Raw genomic sequence first — 22573 nt, 5'->3', positions numbered from 1 at the left:
GATGACATTTGAGAATGATTTGCAGTAGGTGAGGTTACTTAAAAATTTTTTTTAAATATTCACAATGAGGTGCCTGGCTGGCCCAGTTGGCAGAGCATGCAACTCTTGATCTTGGGGTTGTATATTCAAGGTCCACGTTGGGTGTAGAGATTACTTAAAAACAAAAAATGAAAATCTTTGAAATAGGTGAGAGCCACATAGATACTATGGTATGGGCAGAACTTTTCTAAGCAGAAATAGTGTATAAAGGTCACCTGGCAGATACGGAGAACAGCAAGGAGACTGGATTGGAATGAGAGATGAGCAAGAAGAGGAGGTCAGAGAGCTAATAACAGGGAATGGGGAGATCACAAGCTTTCTGGGCCATCATAAACTTTGACCTTGCTCTGACTTGGGAAGCCACTGTGGGATTCTGAGCAAAGGAATGGAATGATCTGGTCCTTTTTAGAAGGATTTTTCTGGCTGTGTGTTTGGGAAAGTTGAGGAAGGTAAAGAGAGACCAGTCAGAAGGTTTTAGTAATTTACACAAGAGATGATGGTGGTACTTGTGGAAGGATAAATATATAAAATAATTCATATGTGTAAAAATGTAATAAATATATGTACATAAATTAATCACTATATGTGAGACAATGGGTATATAATGGTGAACTAAGTTAGATATGGTCACTGCCCTTTCGGAGCTTACATTCTAACTCATCTAGAGATTATTCTTGATAGTCATTCCTAAATTTTCCTCAAAAAATCTCTTATATTCTTTTTCAAAGGATAGTAGCTAGGAAAAAAAAATTATCTTAAAAAATGTATCATGAAAATATACACACAGCCATAATGAGAGAGAAATACTAAGTTTATTAGACTCTGGACATTTATATTACATTTCCTAATAGCTCTTCTGGGTACATTTTCATTGTACAATGTTAAATTAGCGACTTTGGAACAAATCTGTACAATGTACCTCTATTTTTGCGGACTTTAGTCCTGCCTTTGCTAGATCAGTTTTTAGACAGGTGTTAATTTCTTTTGTGAGGTAATATTTCCTAATAATTAAGAGCCTGGCTCTGGAGTTTGGCTGTCTAGGCTGAATTCTTTTTTTTTTTTTTTTAAGATTTTATTTATTTATTCATAAAAGACACACAGGAAGAGAGGCAGAGAGAGAAGCAGGCTCCATGCAGGGAGCCCGATGTGGGACTCGATCCCAGGTCTCCGGGATCATGCCCTGGGCTGAAGGCAGGCGCTAAACCGCTGAGCCACCCGGGCTGCCCTAGGCTGAATTCTGACTCTCCACCCTGCAACTAGGTAGCAGACTAGTTTCTTACTTACCTCTTTGAGCCTTGGTTTATTTTGCTTTTCTAAAAAATGAGGACAAACAGTATCTTCCTTAGGTGGTCTACTTTGAGAATTAAATGACTTGATTCAAGATATATAGATCTAAGGTACATATCTTAAAGGTAGACTCAATAGGGAATTTCCCAACAAATTTTTCAACCTGAGCAGCTGGAAGACTGGAGTTGGCATTAGCTGGGGTGGAAAAGGTGCTGGCAGAGGGGACTGAGGGTCAAGGAGGTCAGTAGATTGATGTCCAGATGAAAATGACAGAAAAATGAATTGAGTCCTATGGTCTGTTCTTGTTTATGCAATATATGGTCAAATTTGCATTTAGAACATTTAATTTGCATTTCTAAGTGGTAAGCTACTGTGTTTAGACAAGAATGTATGTGAAATACTTAAAATAATTATTAGAAAAATTTGAAGGATAAACTCAGCATGTACTAGCTTCAACCTTTCTTAATTTCAGTCATGTATCTCTCTTCACAAGTTGTTCTTTCATCCAGTTGAATCACTGGATATCCTCTTGCTTTCAGTCTTGCTCTGACTTGACTTAGAGAAATTTTATTTTTATCTTCCAACATGGTCTCTTGGCCTTTTACTAAAGCAGGGATCAGAGTTTTGTACCAATTTCCAATATTTGCTCTGAGGCAGGCGAGTAGAGGCCCAGCCCCATGTACTCCCACTACCCAAAGCATACCCACCTGAGAGGCCCAAGAGAAAAAACATTTACGGGTGAGGTTAAGTGAACCTCTAAGATGTTACGGTTGAATAGATTGAAGTGGGGACACAATGGTTGGAGTGCTCCAAGTCACTCAGATGAGCAAGAAAGGTATAAAGAGCTCCTTTATTTGGGAAGATGTAGACACCTGCCATAATCCTACATAAGGCTTTTGCTCCACTTCCAAGCCAAGTGATCAATGAAATGGGCTTATGTTTTCAATTTCTCCTCCCTGACCTTTACAGAGAAAGAGCTCTTAACCTGACATTCATGGAATGGCCTATATAAGTGCATCATGTATAAATCAAGTATAAAATGTGTGCGTGTGTGTGTTTTCCCTAAAGTCTGTAGGGTGCATGAGGCTCTCTACAAGGAATATCTAACTCAAAAATTTAACAACTGTTTCTTCAAAGAGTGCTTATCTTCTGGTTTTTAAGAGTAGCTGTGTCAGTACCTTTGTTTCACCTTCCTGTAATTGATTTTAAGTCTAATGGATTCAGTCAAGACGCTAAATAAAGGATAGAAGGAAACCCTTAGAGATGAGATCTAAAACCACTGGGACTTTTCCCATTGACAAAATTATTTTTTACAAAGTCACAATATTCTCTATTACATAAAATAAATACAATTTGCACTGAGAACAATGCCAGCAAAAAAAAGAGAAGCATGTGTGCCAAGACGCATGCTCCAGCTAAACTGAGCTCTCGAGCTGTGAGTTACAAATAATCACCAGCTGTGAAGAAAAGAGTCCTGCTTTGTCCTGCTGTCTTTTCTTTCCTCTACGACCAGGAAGAACTGGTTACACATCATGTTTTCTCTTTGCTTTTCACCTTCTTGCTTTTCCATTTTATATCTTCATTACCTTATACAATTTTCATCCTACCCTGAAGAAAGGGCTTGCCTCAAAAGCTAGTTATGGTTACAGATATGGCATTAGAAAGATGGTGCCCAGATCTGGATAGGAGGGCGTTGGATGCACTAGAAGGTTACAGTGATGATCACAAACTGGGCAAAGGTAAGTGTCATTGCAGGGGTTCCAGGTTTCAGAGGATTCTCAGGTGGCAGGTTTCCAGCCAGACCACCTCAGAGGTACCCACGGGCAGGTGTATTTCAGAAAGCTAACAAGAAATTTAACAAAACAAGACATATCCACTGTACAACGGATTTTTTTTTTTTAAGATTTTATGTATTTATTCATGAGAGACACAGAGAGGCAGAGACACAGGCAGAGGGAGAAGCAGGCTCCCTGCGGAGGGCCCGGTGCGGGACTCGATCCCGGGACCCCGGGGTCACGCCCTGAGCTGAAGGCAGATGCTCAACCACTGAGCCACCCAAGCGCCCCGCAATGGAATTTTTAAAAATGAAAATGTATCAGTATGAACTGTATAAATTACAAGATTCAAAACAGTGGTGTAAATACACGGCGAAACCTGTGCGTGAAGGTCATGACTTGGATGGGAATCTGTCGGTGCTATAAAAATACATATAAACAAAAAATTTTCTTCCCTTGATAAATCTACAAGATATAAAATTAAGGGTATTTACATAATTTTATACTAGACATGTGAAAAATATACCATGCTAGAACAATCTCGTTCCAAAGTTTGAAACATAATTTTGTCAAGTAAAAGTATTCTTCATACAACGTATGAACTTATCAATAACTTCCTGGGTATAAAGTTGTTCTTTGGATGACAGGTGAGGATCCGTCTGCATGAATTTTGCCTAGAATTTCGTTTCAACTGGTATCTGGAAGAAGATAGAAAGTTCTGGTCTTAAAAGACTCATTATGTTCTGTCCCTTTCAATAACCATATCTTGTACTCCAAAAGAGCAAATGTGGTCCATCTTATTAAAATCAAGACCTAGAACTTACCAGAGTCATCCACAAAATTTTCATCTTGAATTTTAATGATCACAGACCTTCCATTGCTACTTGCCTAACATAGACCCATGTGATACCGTGGTGTGAGGGAAGTGTCTGCTTCAGAGGCCTGAGTTAGCTTCATCGAAAGAACAACACAGTGGTTGCAGCAATCCACTCCTTCACCTGTTTTAGGGGCCACAGGAACTCCAGGGGGCTCTGTACGCGGCCAGGCACGTTCAGCTTTTATGTGAATCACCACTGGTGGCCTCATTTATCTTACCTCTAACTCATGTAGTAAGGAGTTGGTGTTAGATTTTTGTGGTTCATTTTCTCGTTTTAACATGGGGCAACAGGTACAGGATGGTCCTGACTACACCCTGTGAGACGGTTGCTTCTGAAGCTTTGATCAGACCCAGTAGGTGTAAGTTCTGTTTTTACACTTTATCCTTTTTTTAAAAAAAATTTTATTTACTTATGATAGGCACACAGTGAGAGAGAGAGAGAGGCCTAGAGACACAGGCAGAGGGGAGAAGCAGGCTCCATGCACCGGGAGCCCAACGTGGTATTAGATCCCGGGTCTCCAGGATCACGCCCTGGGCCAAAGGCAGGCGCTAAACCGCTGCGCCACCCAGGGATCCCTTTACACTTTATCCTTTACAACCTGGTGACAGTTCTGAATCCAAGTACTGGGGAGAGGCTTTCTAGTAAGGCGCTCCTTCTAGGGGGCTCAGGCGAGGTGCCACTTGTGGGCTTCTCTAGAATCCAGCCCTGGAAACACGGCTGGTTAGAAACATGACCAGTGCTTTTTGAGAATGAGCTCTTGCTCGGGCCTCTCTAACTTCTGGAATGGCTTTCTCATTGAACTTTTCCTGTTTGGCATAACTTTTAATAATGGTCCAGGGTTATCTTAGGCCATATACTGCTTCATTTCTAATCTAAATTCCTGTTTTCTTTTCTTCTCAAACCTCTCTTCAAATAAGAGAAATACCATCAGCCACCTCCTGTACTTGAAGACGATCATTAGGTTCTTTCTCAGGATCCCCGATTCCTTTAGTCTTTCACCAAAGGATCGAGCCAGTGTAGCATAGAGAATAGAGCCCAGATCTCGCTTCAAACCCTGTTGCTGTCTCTTTGGTGCATGATCTTAAGCAAATTAATTAAGTTCTCTGAGCCCTTCCTAATTTCATTTATGAAATGAAGACATCTTCTTTGCATATTGTTGTAAGGATGAGATAATGAATGTATTGCATCTACCATGTACCTGACCTATAGCAGCTGCCAAATTTGATTTGTGACTCTGCTTTTCCCAAACTGGAGGCATTCCCTTAAAGGGCTTAATAGTCTAGAAATGAGTGTTCTAAAATGAAATAGAACTATCCAGTTAAATGAACATGGCAAATCTTCCTAGTAAGGGAAGAGAGGAACTTCACTTTCATGCTTGGGCTAGGCCCTGTGCTGGGGAAGCCAGAGCCCGTATTAGCTTCTCAGCGTCCGCGTTAATTCATCTGTAAGTGCAAATAGCAATACTTTCTCTGCCTCAAGGATTATTACAAGAGTAGTTTAAGATCTTGGCTGTAAGGACTTTGAAAACATAAAGAGATCGATCTCTCTCTGCTCAACATTGCATCAATAGAGACCTCGTATATCACTATTTTCTATTCTTTTTTGTACTGATCTGAGTTTATTTTTCCCCAAAGTCCCTGGGAAAACTGGCCTCGCTTCCATTTCTAAGGAAGAAGCACAGAGGCTCAAACAGATCCTGGGCTTTCTGCAGCGTCCTGCAAAGGCTTCACTGCCTTTCAGTTTCTTGTTGTGATGTCTAGATAAAGCTAAACCTGTTGAAGAATCTTACCTGACATTCCCGATTACGTAATCCTCCATTTGTGTTTATGGTGAAATCAAATTTCATTTCTTTTTCCTGAGAAAACCAGAATGGAATGACGGATTAGGATTTTTTTTTTTTTTAATGTTGAAGAAGAAAGGGAATTTTAAGCACAGATGGTTTTTATATAAATGTGAAAGTCACCAAAGAGCTGGTACCTGGCTGGAATTAAACTTTGAAACGCCGTAGTCCTTCTTCATCCAAATGTGCAAAACAGCATCATGGATTGTTAAGAAAAAGATTGAGTCCTTGACTTCATCGTCAAAAAATTCACACCGCGCAAGCTTCTCAATGAAATCGTCTGAAGAGAGGGAAAGAAAGGATAACAGGAAGAAGTAACTGGCCACAGTTTTCTTCTTGACACTGGAGATTTGAATTTCTATTTGCAACCGTGCAGTTCATTGACATTTGGTGGGGTGTTTGGGGATTGCAATGGTACAATTCCGGTGTGCCATTACTATGGTGTTTTCTGGAATAAAAGGATACCTTTCTAATAAAAACTATACATTTACTCCCCTCATGTAAAAAGAAAGAGGGAAAAAGATTCAAATGAGGAAAACTTTTAGTACTTCTCAGAAGAAAATCCATTTTCCTTTAGGCAAGAGCCTAGTGAGTTAGTCTCCCTGGCTAATGATTAAAGCAGCAAAATGTGGCTAATTCAAAATTGGGACATATGCTCATAGGCCAGTGACATGCTCTGGCTCGGGATTGTTGGACCTATTATTTGCCAGTCACTTACTGTAGTGCATTTTCTCCCAAAGCTGCCATGTTCCTTGAGAAATCACCTTCCTTGGCACCCTGCATTCCCCCTCCAGCTATCTTTGAGGAACCCACTTCTTATAGGAACTAACCAGCACTTGTTTGTGCAGATCACTCAACCAAATATTACCTCATGGGTGCTCTGTGCAGGGCCCTGGCTGAGTAATATGAAGGTTCAAGAGATAAATTAAGTGGATGAAACTTGCCCTCAAGGAAAATAGAACATGTATATATTCCTATAGTAACGAAAGGAAAAGGCAGGAAGCAATTTGATCTTTTTTCTTTAACGTTTTCTTCTTCTTCTTTTTTTTTTAAAGATTTTACTTATTTATTCATGAGAGACACAGAGAGAGGCAGAGACACAGGCAGAGGGAGAAGCAGGTTCCATGCAGGGAGCCGGTGTGGGATGGATTGGATCCCCGGTCTTCGGGATCACCCCCTAAGCTGAAGGAAGACGTCCGACTGCTGAGCTACCCGAGCATCCCTTTAACGCTTTCTTAGTTCTTAAAATAGTGGCCACGATATCTTATCAGGAAGATTAGTGTTAAAAATGATTACATATTCACTCTTTGGCTGCCTATTAAAAGGTTTCAAATTGTAAAGTTAATTTTTTTTAAAGAATTTATTTGTTCATGAAAGACACACACAGAAAAGCAGAGACATCGGGAGAGGGAGAAGCAGGCTCCCCGTGGGGAGCCCGATGCAGGATTTGATCCCAGGTCCCCGGGACCAGGATCTGAGCAAAAGGTAGATGCTCAACCACTGAGCAACCCAGGTGCCCCGTAAAGTTAATTTAATTACATATCAATACAACTAAAATATAAAGATGCTATCCTTAGGGATTTCTATCTGCCTGGCTACCTTTTTGGTGATCATAAGACCCACCCTTTGGAGAGGCTGTCTACACTGAGAGTTGGCCATAAGCCTGAAGTAATTGTCAGCACATAAAAACAACTTACCATCACTTCCAACAATATACACATCTACGTTGATCCTGATAAATTCTTGCAAAATCTGTTAAAAAGAAAATAGATCTTCCTTAGGGAACAGTTATATTTGTCAGAAACATGAAGGAATCCTTTATGGAATGACCCTGGCCAAAACTTTCTAGCTACACAGAAGAAGAAAAAACCCAAACCCTACGGCTTATAAATTGTTCATTATTCCTGTCCACAGTGACCAGATAGGTAGCTAATGCCAATGAATCTTTATGTGTTTTCCAGGTCCTAGGCTAGGAATAAATACCAGTAGTGATGTGAGTGAGGTCATATAAGGTAAGAAAAATAGCTAATGCTATTAATCGTTTCAGCTGATCATTAGAATCATTGTCATCATCAACAAACACTGAACCTCTAGTAGGCACTGAACTAAGAATAAGGGCTTTAAGGAAACAGAGTCCCGGTCCTTTGTGCTATTTTGTTGGGATCAAAAAACAGATTTTCTGTGTATGTGTGCACAAAGCTAAAATGAACACGAAAATGGAGAAAGAAAAGGAAAAGCAAGCAGTTTTGAGAGTTCTGTGATGTTAAGATTTTTTTTAAGTTTGAAGGAAATGAAATTGATTCAATTTTCTAATTTTGTATCCAGTTTACCCATGTTTAATAGATCTTATCTTAGCTCAACTCTTAGGCAGATTTCTGTGAACCACCAAGAAAAAGAGGGGTAAGTGTGGAATAATTAAAATTTTCTCTACATGTGTTTCTGCATCTCTTGGAAACAAATTTATTTTAGACAATGCTGACAGAACCAGGGAAAGGAAACAGAATCCAACCTGAAAGTTTTAGTCCTGTTCTTAAATCACATGGCACGTTGATTCTTTCCCATAGCTACTCTTTTGGTGGGGGTAGGGGTGATGGGGAGAGGTGGGAAACATATTTTATACATCCCACTGAAATGTCATCAGTCTATAATGGATAAGGACAGAACAAAAGAATCCACTATTCCATTTTTTGTCCAGGACCTTCCCAAATATTCTGCATTTCAGGACAATGTAGTAGATACAATGCCCACAAGGATCTGAAGGGCCTGCAGAACTGGAATTTGGTAGGGGTGTGGGTGTAGTTGTGTAGTGTGGCAGGTTCATCATACATTGGAAATATGGGTGCAGTTGTTTTCAAAATTATATGCCAATCCCGGGACATGCTCTTTTAAAGAGCTCCCTGAACACACTCACCACCTCACTCCCACTCTCTGCATGGAATAGCCCCAGATTCGGATTTACTTCTACTTAAGTATATAGTATCTAAAGGAGCATCTTCCTGCAAACATAACTTTTTACCTTTGGCCACTGATAGGTTGTTTTCATTAAGAAAAAAAGAAATTACCGTTTTGAGACCCCTCATTGAAGAAACGTCAAGAAATGACACTGCTGAAAAGTCGAGAATAAGGCTATGCAGGCTGACTTTAGGGACCATAATATTGAGAGGAAGATCGGCATTCCAGTCTATCTGGAAGGGCAGGTCGGTGGTGTTGATGGGCTGATCCAGTTCTTCTATCTCGTTGTTGTCCAGCTCATCATCAGAATCTTTAAAGCCATCATGGGTACATATGAGTCCTTTCTGCAAGAGAGGACAATAAATATGCATGCTAACTCTGGCCAAGAAAAGAACATTGCATATGTCAAAAATAACCAGTGAGTTTCTGAAGCACAGATTCAATGTTAGGTCAAGCAAGGACTTTTCCTTTGGAGATTCAACATTTTGCCAGGAAAACAAGAATTTTGAGGAGACCCTCAAAGACACTATTTAAAAATACAACATTAATTGGCACATGGCATACCTTGTTAATCTGGCTTTTCACTTAAAGAAATGGAACCGATATAATATAATATAATATAATATAATATAATATAATATAATATAATATAATATATAAAATGTATAATGTAATACCCATAAATGTGGTCATGAAACTTACTGGTTTCATCCCCAGGAAACCATCCGACTCTCACAGGACTAAAGAGGTGCTTAGGAAAAACTAAGGAGGCCTAGAAGATTTTTGCCAAAGTGCTATTTTGGTCATATAAACTGTCAGACGTATACACAGTCCGTTCCATGAATCAGTGCATAGTTGAAATAACTCACTTGTGGTTAAATATAAAAATATACTTTTTCCTGTTTTTTTTTTTTTTTAAAAAGAAACTTACTGGTGTCATTTGCAGCAGGCCTTTCTTCTGCAGCTTCCGGATTTTTTTCAAAGCCTTGTTGCGCTTGCGTAGAATTCGTAGTGGATTGAAGCCAACCTGAAAAATCCATTGCTGTATTACAAGAGTGCGGAACATGATGTTCCTTGAATATTCTATAGCAGAATTCTAATAACTGGGATCCCTGGGTGGCGCAGCGGTTTGGCGCCTGCCTTTGGCCCAGGGCGCGATCCTGGAGACCCGGGATCGAATCCCACATCAGGCTCCCGGTGCATGGAGCCTGCTTCTCCCTCTGCCTGTGTCTCTGCCTCTCTCTCTTTCTCTCTCTGTGCCTATCATAAATAAATAAAAATTAAAAAAAAAGAATTCTAATAACTACGTGGGATGAGTTGGGACTGGGGCACATAACAAAGATATTTGTAATAAGATTTAAAATGTGGTTCAAACAATGACAGTGATGACATTGTGCCAACGACTTTGGTCTGCTCAGCCTGTGTGCCATTACCAACATCCCAAAACCTCTGTGCCACCCAGGGTTTGTCTATAAATCATCCGTCAATAGGTCTAAACTTTCCTTAAATCTGTGTGTGCTTTTGGCCTATGAAATTCTTTTTTTTTTTTTTAAGATTTTTAATTTATTTATTCATGAGAGACACAGAGAGAGGCAGAGACACAGGCAGAGGGAGAAGCAGGCTCCCTGCAGGGAGCCCGACGTGGGACTCGATCGTAGGACTCCAGGATCACGCCCTGGGCTGAAGGCAGGCACTAAACCGCTAAGCCACCCAGGGATTCCCCAGGCCTATGAAATTCTTAGGGGACTCTATTTACTTTCTATTTATTGGATATGGTGGCATTTAATTAGTACTCTGCTTCTATTTAATTTTCATCCTATTAAATTTTATATAATTGCATTTTATGGTATCTATTATATGATTTTGTTTTTTAATTTTAGTATTTGATCTGAGGACAGCCTGCATTTTCTCCTTTTCAAAACAAATGTGGTCTTGCTGACGCAATATTTAACTCCAAATACATAAATAAGGAGAATCACATTATGTAAGAAAAAAGAAATCCTTAACCAAAAAAGAAAAATGTTGTTAGATGGAAGATACTAGTTTAAATGAAAAACAGTATATAAAGCCATATATGCAATATAATACCATTTTATTTTTTAAGATTTTATTTATTCATGAGACACACACACACACACACACACACACGCGCGCGCGCGCAGAGAGAGAGAGACAGAGACAGAGACACAGGCAGAGGGAGAAGCAGGCTCCCTGCAGGGAACCCGACGTGGGACTCAGATCCCAGGAATCCAGTATCACGCCCTGAGCCAAAGGCAGACGCTCAACTGCTGAGGTACCCAGGCGTCCCTATAATACCATTAAAAAAAAAAAAAGAAAGCTGGGTAGAAAGTAAGAATAATAGGGCTGAAGGCAGGAGCTGTATGCAAAAGGCAGAGCAGACCAAAAGGCATGTTCGAGAGTAAGTGCTGAACTTTTGTTTCTTGACCTTAAAAACTGTTTCTTTGTCATCCTCCCTTCAGCCCATCAGGGACACTCAGCTCTTCTTTGATGTTAAATTTCATTTATGTTATGTTTATTCATTGTCAATCATATCCCAAATATTCATTTACTATCCTGAATATATTCAATGACAGCCAAATAGTAAGTACTCGCTTGTTGTTTCTGAAGTCGATGCCCAAAGAAAATCTGTAGGGTACTATCTGAACTATCTACTAAAAAACCCAGCAACCCCAAATCCTGTGGTAAGTCCTTTCACTCTACAGCAGAATTTGATAAATGGTAACTCTGTATTGGACCTCATCCAAACGGCCTTATTTCCCAACATACTAAGAGACCCCTTACAAGGTAGTTTCACCTGCTCTAAAACTTGAGACAGAAAAGCACTAACACAATATGGCTTCAATACATGTGACATCAATGACCCTCTGGTTACAGAGCAAACATTTCATTCCTATATATTCCTTGGAATTACAAAAAAAAAAAAAAAAAAAAAAAGTAACTTCAAACCTTACAGCATTGATAAGTTTCTGTTTGAAGAAATGAATGTTTGCAAAGTAGATGGGGGATGGACACCTGAAGATCTTCACCCCTTCCGGCTCATACATCTGTAGGGCAGAGAAGTAATTTGAGACAAGCCCATTGGACTCATATTAATATCTTTCAGCAAGTCAAAGTAAAACAAAACAAAACAAAACAAAACCAAAAAACCAAAAAACAACGGATCTTCCTTACATCAGGGTAATCTTTCTTATTCTTATAGATGTTGCTCCTTCCGACGTTAGCCAGTGTGGTGCATTTTGGACTGTAGGGAAAATTGACACCAAGTGAGTCACTCAAGCATGTTTGTTAGGCCCCCAAGGCTCACACGGACTTTCCCTAGCATATCAAGGCAGGCTCATTTTCAAAATCTAAAGGCTGGGGAATCATCATGCCATTAGACACCATGGAGGGCAAACACCTTGTTTCACTTTTCCTCCCCGCCACCGCCCCCAGAACAGCGCCTCCCATTCACCACCTTCCAGTTCACAAAGTGCTTCCATATGCTCTTGCTGTTTGGGTTTCAAATATCACAGTTATCCAGTGAACTAGACAGATATGGTTACCCAGCTGTACAGACGGGGGGATGGAGAAGTGCCTATGACCACAAGGTTTGTCTCTGATTGCTCGGTCCCCAAGAGATGAATGAAAACAAATGAATCGAGAGAGCAGGAACATTTCAACATAATTGTATTCCATCAGCCAGGGATTAACTTTAACTATCCGCCTTCTGTTCTAGAACTCCTGAGCAGCCAAGAAGCCTACTTCTCTGTCACACCATGTCATCCAACACAGGCTGAGTGACTACATGGTGGTGACATTGAATGGCAGATATTTAAGAATCAGGAAGGTGTTTGGACTGGATGTTAAGAATCAAGAATGCTCATTGGGTTTCGTGGACTTTTCAGATGACAGGGGCCTTTGAAAAATTCTCTAGTCCAGTCCCCTGTTCTTAGATGGGAGGGCACTCTAGCAACCCATAAAGAGAAACAGCCCTCCACTAGACATGGAGAATCCCACCATCTTCTCTGTAACATATTTCCACCTCTGGTGAGTCTAAGGCAAAGACATCAAGCCTGCTCAGAGGGTAATGACTTCCAGTTTACAGCTGGGCAAACAGACCCCACAATTTATATGATTTCTCTGAATTGATGGCAAAGCAGGGAACAGACCAGCAGCTGGTGGGACCTGGGCTGATGCTCTGAGGTCAGGGCATCCTATTGCCCTTCGGGCCTTGAGGTGAGCAACGTGAGGACCACACTGGCCAGATGTGCATGCCTGTCAACCACACTACTTTCCCCTCAATCAGTGACACATTTTATCCCCTTCCAGAGGCAGGTCTGCGTCCACAAGGATGCAAGCATGATGAACACTCACAATTGGGTCCTGAATACAATGGTGAGGAGCTGAAAAGCCACGCTAGCTGCCAGGCCTAAACCAAGTCCCAGGACGATGGCAAAGATGAAGGTCATGATCCAAACTAGCTGTAAAAAGAAGACGACACATGCGCTACAATTTACTCTGACTCAACTACAGTGTCTTAGGTTCAGAGCTTTGAGAAAACATGAACGTCTATAACCAAAACAGAGGTTGGAAGTGTACGGGACAAGGGACCTGCCTCGAGAGGTCGTTTCAGAGCCACAGAAAGACAAGCAAATATTTGTAAAAGTCCAAAGAGAGAGTGTGTCCATTTCAATCCCATCCCTGACCCAATTAAGGAAATGACTGAGTCCATCTGGCACAGCTACAACTGCAGAACCAACTGTTGGTTAAAATCAGCAAATTAATCAGCAGGGCTTATATTAATTTCTTCCTTATAGTCTGATATAGTAAATGGCTACTATCTGTATGCAAATTTTAGCATGTCAGAAGGGTGTTAAAATCCCCAACAATTATCTATTGGGAACAAAAATAAACCGAGTATAGCTGATTACTTCATGCTTGTTAAGTACCGTAGCCTATGTTAACAATACTTTTATGCCCCAGACTTTGGTCCTGATAAAATTATGGACTCTGGATCTCATAGCAAGGCATGTCAAGAGAAGGGGAGCCTTCACAGACTATTTCCAAAAGGAATGTTCAGAATATAAATGCTGCCCAGATTCTCTAGAAACTAACATCTGATGCAATGAAGAACAGAAGCAACTGTATCCTACTAGTGTTTCATGGAGCATCTCCTACTTGCAAGTGGCTCATTCTTTCATGTTAAAATCCCAGAGAACAATCATTAAGTTTGCAGTTTAAAAATAGCAAATAAAGGGGCACCTGGGTGGCGCAGTTGGCAAATCTTGGATTCTTGATCCCACTCTGAAAGGGGAGCTCATGGTGATGAGATGGAGCCCTGAGTCAGGCTCTGTGCTCAGCGTGGGGTCTTCTTAAATTTATTTACTCAAGAGAGACACAGAGAGAGGCAGAGACATAGGCAGAGGGAGAAGCAGGCTCCTTGTGGGGAGCCCGACGTGGGACTTGATCCCAGGAATCCGGGATCACTCCCTAAGCCAAAGGCAGATGGTAAGCACTGAGCCACCCAGGTTCCCCTGTCCTTCGGCCCCCCTCCATGCATGCATGAGCACACGTGCTCTCTCTCTCTCAAGTAAATAAATCTTTTTAAAAATTGCAAATGAAATAAACTCAGATTGTTTGAATAGAAAATATAGAAACGAAATTTCACTTGGTTTACAATATGAATATGCATTTCACTTCAGCATCAGGACATTGTTCTGATTTCCCCATCTCTCAATATCAATGCCTTTACTCACACAATCATACTTATCCTTCCGCCAGAGCCTTCCTATCTCTGTGAACTGCATCAGCATTCCCTTCAAGTTCCCAAGCGCTAGAGCTGCCAGGACAGACTGCAGAAGACATAAACAGCAGATGTACTTAAAGATAACCAAATAAGCTCTATAGACGCAAAGGTGAAGGTTGGAGATAAGTGTGTCCTTTAGAGGGCCTCAAAGCCTATCCCAGAACACACCCTTTTCTAGTGTACAGGGCTGCGAAAGACACCCAGAACTGGGACTCTGACCCATTCCCACCATGACCTCGTCTCCACTACAGTGACAGTGACATGCTATGGATAGAGGAAAGCACTTACCAGCCTGTACCTGGGGACAGAGACAGTCAGATCTTAAAATCTATGCCTGAAATAAAAGTTTCCCAATCACAGATAGTCCAATGTGTGTCTATCTATTGGAGGTGGGGAGAAGGGATTGTTCTTTGTTAAAAAAAAAAAAAACTTGGGGAGCTTGGGGTACTCATAGTTCAAATCTTTGAGGATGATCAGCACTCAACCATTTTTTCCAAAAAGGTTTTCTTTCTTTCTTTCTTTGAGAAAGAGAGAGAATGCAAGTGTGCCAGTGGGGAGGAGGAGTGAAGGGAGACGGAGAGAATCTCAAGCAGACTCAGGGCTGAGTGTGGAGCTCCACACTTGGCTCGATCTCACGACCCTGAGATGGGGTTCTGAGCCGAAATCAAGTCACCAACCAGCTGAGCCACCCGGGCACCCAACATCCAACCATCTTTAAAGAGGAAGCTGAAGAGCGCAGGGAAGTCAGCAAAGATTTGAGGCAGGCTCTGTGACGCAGCACGCACCGTATCTGTCTCGTTCCCTGCCACCTCCCCAGACCTAGCATGGTGAATCCACATAGGGTGGGTTTACTACCCATTCAGTGAATGAGTGGATGTGCTAATGAGTATCTCCAGCCAGTCCTAACCACCTGGCACCACAACCTTTTTAAAGAAGCCCTGCCGTTGTTACAACTGCTTAGGAGAATCACTACGAATAATCTGGGTGATAATCTCAGCTCTGCCCCAGCAACACTTCGGGCTTGCTTCTTCACGTGCCAGACTCAGATCATTTGTCTTGCAGGAATATGATAGTCCTGGTGAAAAGTGCTGAATTGCCAAGTATGCTCTTTTTCTTATTTGGATTTTAACACCATGGTCGGAACATGCTCCCAACACCTACCCTCAGTTCAAGCTGTTGTTCATTGTGAACAGACTGTGGAATCCGTATACTGACTACTTTCGTGCGTGGTGTACCAGGAAAAGCCCAACACAGTTTTTCTTTTTATATCTCAAAGATAGTTTAACTGATCTGGGCACTTGGGGTTTTCACAAGTGACATTTATAATTTAATATCTCACCAATTAATCTTACCTACTGCAAGAAGAGAGGCCATTGTTTAGAAGACTATATTCGGTCTCCATGACATTGAAAAGGAAATCGCCAGTTTAGCAATGGTTAACTGGTTAAACAATGGTTAACAAATGAATGCCAGTTACAAAATGCTGAAAACTGGGTGGAGTCTGTAATCTAGTTGACAGTACGGTACCAGTGTCACTGTACTGGTTTTGATAACGTACTACTGCTATCAGAAGATGTCCCTGCTGTGGTGGCTGGGCGAGGCGTTCACAGGAATCTGTACACTATGTCTCCTCCGTTGGGGGACTTGGGTACAAAATACGTCAGGTGCCACCTGCAGAAGAGGCATACCATTTCTCTTTTCATTAGGCATTTTTTTTCTCACCTGGTCAGTGTTCCACAGGGACAGCAATTTTGAAAATTTGTCTTTGAAATACAGACACAACAGAGCCCATTAAGAGTACAGATTACAGAGCACTGAGAAGCCATAGAAAGGAAAAGGGAGATCATTTTATCAGGAACCAGGTCTCCAAACTGAATTTGATGGAAAGGATTAAATAAATACATATAAAATGCTAAGAACTGGGGCACCTCGGTGGCACAGTGAGTGAAGCATCTGACTCTTGGTTTCAGCTCAGATTGTGATCTCAGGGTCCTGGGATAGAGCCCCAAGTTGGGCTCCATGCTCAGCGGGGAGTCTGCTTGAGATTCCCTCTCCCCCTTTCCCTCTGCCCCTCCCACTGGCGCCCTCTCTCAAATAAATAAAATCTTTTAAAAAAAAGTGCTGAGAACTGCTGATGCTTAATCAGCACCCAGGAGACATTTATCATTAGCTATTATTGTGGGTTATTTTGCATAGTTCACATGATAAAGAGAAGCAAACCAGCTATCCCGGTCAAACAGGTATTGCAGATACAATGCTCTAAGAACTCATCACATGGATCCTTTGTCAAAGGGCTTTGATTCACATCATGGACAATGTCCTTGGGTGTGCTTTATTCATGAGAGAGAGAGGATTTTAACCGGCAATTACTTCTTGAGGTTCTCTAACTCAACACGGGCAAGGGAGAGCCCAAGTGCACACTGGAAAGAAGCACCATTGGGCAGAGTTCTGTAATGGCGGGTTGTGTGTGCACTTATTTTTACTGAGATAGACAGTATTCTATTTCTTTGGTGGTGATTCCTTGATTCCTCCTATGCCATTCTTTTGGAAATCAGTAGGTTACCCTGTGGAGAACGCATATTCTCGGCAAAAGGTACTCTTCATTGCTTCAAGACAGATTTGGTCACTGAGGCTCTCTGGGATGACCTCACTGTTAGTCCAGAAACCTGGGACTAGATTCACTTTCCAGCTACCAACCATCCAGGAAAAAGGCCTAGATATCAACCAAGAAACACTGTGGGCTCATGTCCTATCTCTGTGTCCTTTGTAGTGAGAAGTGTAATATAATATTTGTAGAATAATAACAATATAATAATAATATTAATAATAACGGCTACCTTTATCAAGGTGCTTGTCCTGGGCCCTGGACTAAGTCTTTTGTGTGCAGTATTTCATTTAGTTCTTGCAGTGACTCTGTGAGGTGGGCACTGTTTCCCTGCCTATTTAACAAATGGAGAACTTGAGGTTCAGAGGTTAAGTAATTTGCCTAAGAGCACACAGAGAAAATGTGACACAGCCCGGATCAGAAGTAGGTCTATAGGACTTGAAGCCAGTGCCCCATGTAGCACCAGAACAAGGTATTTACCATGTTTCCTAAAGATCCTTTGTTTTCCAGGGTCTGCTTTATTTAATTTTAATTATAATTAAATAAATTTGATTTATTTCTTTAATCTGGGTGCTGTAGTAGTTTACAAAGCATGAACCCAAAACCTCTAAAATCATGGTTCAGGAGACCTGGACAAAGGAGCAAGAGGGTGACGGTGTGAGGTCTGTGTGTGGCGTTTGGTGCATCCTGCAATCTGACAGCGTCGGTCTAGGAGTCCAACCAAACTCTGGGAGCTGCAGGGTGGATTCCTAAGGACGGGTTGTGAGGCTGGTAGCACCACTCTCTGAACTTGATAGAGGCTCTCATTACTTCAACCTTTAGGAGATTTCCACTTCCCTCAATTCACTTTGAAGCTACAGTGCTGGGGTGTCTTTCTGCCTAAACATTAATTATTTTGGGGGGTTACAAACAGGTGGAGAGTAGAATAGATAAGGGAGTTGGGGCATTCATAAAATGCTGTCAGGGGAAAAAACTTTTTTTGGCCCAAGACTATTGGCTAGGAAGAGTACTGGATAATTTGCAGTTCCCTCCTTTCCTGTTTAGTTTGTGTTTCCAGAGCTTAAGAACCAGGGTCCTTGATTCATCGCCAGAAGCAGAGAGAGAGAGAGAGAGAGAGAGAATACCCAAAGAGAGATGGGCCCTACCTTTTGGAGAGGTTCCAGAAGAAATCCAAGGGCTAAGATGACAATCAGCACGATGACCGCAGAGAGAATCCCAGCAATCTGTAGAGATGAAAAGATTCTCATCACAAAATCGACTTTCCACCCGGGCTCAGAGTCACCCATCCCAACACCAGGATGACCCTTGGCCCTCGCTGCCACTACGAGGCTGACCTACCTGTGTTTTGCCTCCAGTGCTCTCCTGAACCCCTGATCTGGAGAGGGCAGTACTCGAAGCGAAGCCTTTGAATGATCCACCGAGTATGTTACTCAATCCCAAGGCTATTAACTCCTGGCAGGAGAACAGAGAGGAATTTTTTTTAGAAGTGGCATTGTTGGTATGATGCACACAAAATAATAAAGGTGCCTGATGAGACCCAGCATGGGCTGTAAACTTACCTGATTGCCATCTATCGGATAATCGTATTTGAGGGAATAGACACTGGCCACTGAGAAGGCCACCGCAAAGCCAACGATCGCAATGCCGAAGCTGTCCCCAATGGTCTCTTGCAAAATCTGCGTGTCAGGTGTGATGGGAGACTTAAATCTGAAAAGGAAATGGAGCAAGTTTGAACATCACCAACCTGCTAATAAACCTTCAGTTGGCATTCACTTACCCTCAGGAAAACCCCAAATCCTTGGCAAGGTCCCTGATCTATCTCTTCCCACCCCCACTCCTGTTCAATCACTATCATTTCCTAGAATTTGTGCTTCAGCCACACCAAGCTTTTGTTTGTTTGTTTGTTTGTTTCTCAAGGGCATCATCTGTACTCTCACCTTGGAAGCTTATTTGCTGTTCCTTCTGCCTGAACCATTCTCCTCATCCTCAGCCCTCCTTCCAGAAAGTCTTCCCTCACCACCAGAGTCAGTTAGGTGTATTCTCTGTGCTTCTCCAGCTCTGCATGGCTCCCTTTGGGATCCCTCCCGCACTCCACCACCCCCCAACTCCACCCAGACATAAAGCAGGGACTGTGACTACTTCATTGTTCTATGAGCAGGACTGAGCATTCTTCATGGCGTACATCAGGTGGTCAATAATTGTTGGGCAAATCAATGAGTGAACGCAGTCTAGGCTGAGTTTTGTCTCACTTTGAAGCATGACTAGCAAGAATTTAGCACCACTGCAAACTTTGGAATCTGTTATCTTATTGTTGAAAAGCAATGCTGCCTGAATTTAATACAAGAATGTAAGTCCAATCCCATGATAGCGGTGCATCTGATATTTTGCTAGTATAGCCACGTTATAATGTACACGTATATCCCTATAAGCTTCAAGCAAAATGTCCTAGATCCCACTTGTATTGTTACACTGGGCTGAAAAGCATCACCCGCAATCCCTCCAATAGTTAGCCATGGATGAAGGTCTTTGAGCAAACACAATTAAAGACAAGGGAAGCGAGAAAGTCTTCCCTCCATTGATAGCAATACCTTCCATGAAAAACCCTTAGCAAACAGACAGGCCTTGGACTCTGCCCTGGGTTCCATAGTACTGCTGGAGACAACTGAGGCCCTGATGGAGAAGGGCATTTACAGTGACACAGTGTCAGGGAAACATTCAACTCAGAAGATCATTCTGTGTTTATGCCCCACAAAGCTAGGACAGTTAAATGATATTTACTGTGTTATAAAAGGTACAAGTATCTCTGAGTCAACATCAATTTACTGAAATGTTCAGTTCCTTCCTGTAGACATGTGTTTCTGACCTAAGTTTTATTGAGAGTGAGCTTATTGGATCCGTTCAACTCTTTCTTAATCGCTGTTCATGTTTTTATGAATATGTGTCAATATATTTATAGCGTTTGAAGCAGTACCACGAACCAGAAGGGTAGCTTGGAATCTTGTTTTCTAAAAAACTAAATCCAAAACTGATGATACAATTCAAATTTGCTTTTGATACCACATTAACTAGAAACCTGCTGTTATTCTTTATTTCTAACCTCTAAATACCATGGACAGAGAAGTGTGATGGAGATTTACCATCTGAAGATTAGGATTCATTTCCTGGCTCTGCTACTTGCCCTCCCCGAGCCAGTGTTCTCATTTGTAAAGGGAAGATAATAACACTCATTTTCTTTTCTTCATAAATTGTGTGTGTGTCAAATAAAATTATGAACATGAATATTCTTTACACATTGTAAGAGTATGAAGTGCCTATAGCTATTATTATAGCAGGATCCTTCTGGAATCTGAATGTGTCCTCATGTCTCCTTTACTGTTTCAATGATCACTTTCCTTCACCCCTGTGTGTGACTTCACAAAATCACTTCCAAGGTGTCATATCTTAGCAGATTAGCAAGAATTCCAGTTATATTCTATTGGTGTTCACCAGAGATTTAAAATGCCCGCTCAATAATCACCCAGACAAAACTGGAGTGGAAAAAGCATCTAAAGAGCCTAGTATCTAATTTAGATGCTAACTTAGTAATAAGGCTGTGTGAACGGTTATTGCAGGGGCAGGTTCTTAAGTATGCATGTCGCTTGTCTGGACACACTCGATCCTTACAAGAATCCAATGTGATAGCTACTATGTTTAGCCCCCTTTTTATAGCCAAGGACACGGAGGCATAGAGTTTAGTTATTTGCCCAAGATCAAGAAGTAACTCAGAATTAAGTCCCGGGCACTCTGCCTCCAGAACAGGTGAGCTTGCCTACCAGGCTACACTCCCTCTGGGAGTGTAATGATTGATAAATGTGAGTTACTCCTTCCCCACCCCGCAAACACTGTAAAGAGAGGTCCCTTGACATTCAAGATTTATTTAACCCCCAAAAAGTAAGTAAAGTCTCTAAGATTGTAACCCAGTGATCTTATGTATATGTTTTATTTACAAAATCCTTCGAGGAAGATCCTCTTTAATTTTATATCTACCTATCTGTGTCTATCTATGTAGTTTATGTCTCCAAAGACTTTTTAAATAAAGTGTAATCATTTGCAGGTTGCAGGGTGGAGAGAAATCCCAGAAATAGTGTTTCAGTTTCAGACCAATTCCTTTTTTTTTTTTTTTCAGACTAATTCCTATTTAAAAACCTTTTAAATGAAAAGTGGTGCTTGAGATTCATTAAGTGTAACAAATGAATATCTGCTGATCAAGGTATTTTTGCTTTCAAAAGACATATATTCGCTTTTTAAAAGAATAGGTTAAAGTCAATGATGCATTTAAATGCTGGTTCCTGGAATTCTCAAATACTCCTTAAGCAGGGGGAGGGAGGAAGGGAGGTCTTTTGTTTGTTTGTTTTAAACAGGAACACAGGGCAGCCCAGTGGCTCAGCAGTTTAGCGCCGCCTTCAGCCCAGGGCCTGATCCTGGAGACTGGGGATCGAGTCCCATGTGGGGCTCCCTGCATGGAGCCTGCTTCTCCCTCTGCCTGTGTCTCTGCCTCTCTCACTCACTCTCTCTCTCTCTCTCTCTCTGTGTGTGTCTCTCATGAATAAATAAATAAAATCTTGAAGAAAAAAAAACAGGAACACAACCTGTCCTTGGTAAGCAAATTGGAAGAAATTGATGCTCTGCTCTGAGGACAGAGAGAAGAAAGCACAAAACTGGGTATCTCTCCTCAATTCCATAAATGCAGTGCAATCAATGCATTTTCAAAGTCCTTGCATGAACCTGACGTCCCATCCTTCTGCAGTGTTCAATGTCGCCCTGGCCTTGTTTTGAATTTGGTCACGAGGAAGGACAGAGCGTGCCTATCCGGATTGTTCAAGCAGTGGGCTACGGGTATTCCTTCTGCGTCTCTTTTGAACTGTCAGAACTTGGCTCGGATCACCTCAAACAAAACACTACATATTGTTTATAGTAATTTATGGACAAGGAAATCTGGTTTCATTTGGTTCCTTTTTTACTTTTTTATGAAGAGAAGCAGGTTTGACTTTTTTTTTTTTTTTTTTAACTTTGCTTCGCTTTTACTTGCCTGTGAATCCCTGCTCATCTGGTTGGTGTATTCTTCTACAAGGACAGACTTTCTGATAGTAAGAACTGCAGAGCCTTTGTGGCTCCTTTCTAGAAAGGGAGTAGCGCCTTCCTGGTCCTCCCAAGAGGCAGGGAGGGATCTGGGTTGGATGGATGCATTTCGGCTTGCGGTCCTCCCCAGCTACTGCTCCCTGTCTAGTCAGTGCTTGGAGACGCCATCAGAAAGACACACTTACCCTCTGTTCATCTCCCCAACCACAGCCACCTTAAACCTGTTTTCGAAGTCAAAGCCATAGGACACACCTGTTGCGATCACAGTCTGCA

General features: G+C 41.6%; 1 protein-coding gene across 1 annotated transcript in view; it reads right to left on the bottom strand.

The window, feature by feature from the left end:
- Positions 1 to 3298: 3298 nt before the first annotated feature.
- Positions 3299 to 22573, bottom strand: part of SLC26A3 (solute carrier family 26 member 3) — a 34683-nt gene continuing 15408 nt past the window's right edge. Inside the window, exons 8-21 of the mRNA XM_041723575.1 lie at positions 22486 to 22568; positions 18742 to 18889; positions 18521 to 18634; positions 18328 to 18405; positions 14528 to 14623; positions 13146 to 13252; positions 11964 to 12033; positions 11744 to 11836; positions 9703 to 9798; positions 8882 to 9115; positions 7517 to 7571; positions 5957 to 6099; positions 5769 to 5834; positions 3299 to 3799 (exon numbers count right to left, since the gene is read on the bottom strand). Of these exons, the coding sequence (XP_041579509.1) occupies positions 3776 to 3799; positions 5769 to 5834; positions 5957 to 6099; positions 7517 to 7571; positions 8882 to 9115; positions 9703 to 9798; positions 11744 to 11836; positions 11964 to 12033; positions 13146 to 13252; positions 14528 to 14623; positions 18328 to 18405; positions 18521 to 18634; positions 18742 to 18889; positions 22486 to 22568 (1407 nt within the window). The 3' untranslated portion in view covers positions 3299 to 3775. The remainder of the gene's footprint in view (positions 3800 to 5768; positions 5835 to 5956; positions 6100 to 7516; positions 7572 to 8881; positions 9116 to 9702; positions 9799 to 11743; positions 11837 to 11963; positions 12034 to 13145; positions 13253 to 14527; positions 14624 to 18327; positions 18406 to 18520; positions 18635 to 18741; positions 18890 to 22485; positions 22569 to 22573) is intronic.

Source organism: Vulpes lagopus, chromosome 11 (assembly GCF_018345385.1).
Source record: "Vulpes lagopus strain Blue_001 chromosome 11, ASM1834538v1, whole genome shotgun sequence".
In the NCBI taxonomy this organism is placed as follows: domain Eukaryota; kingdom Metazoa; phylum Chordata; class Mammalia; order Carnivora; family Canidae; genus Vulpes; species Vulpes lagopus.
The sequence above is the reverse complement of the archived record's forward strand: the minus strand, read 5'-3'. Positions and strand labels throughout refer to the sequence as shown.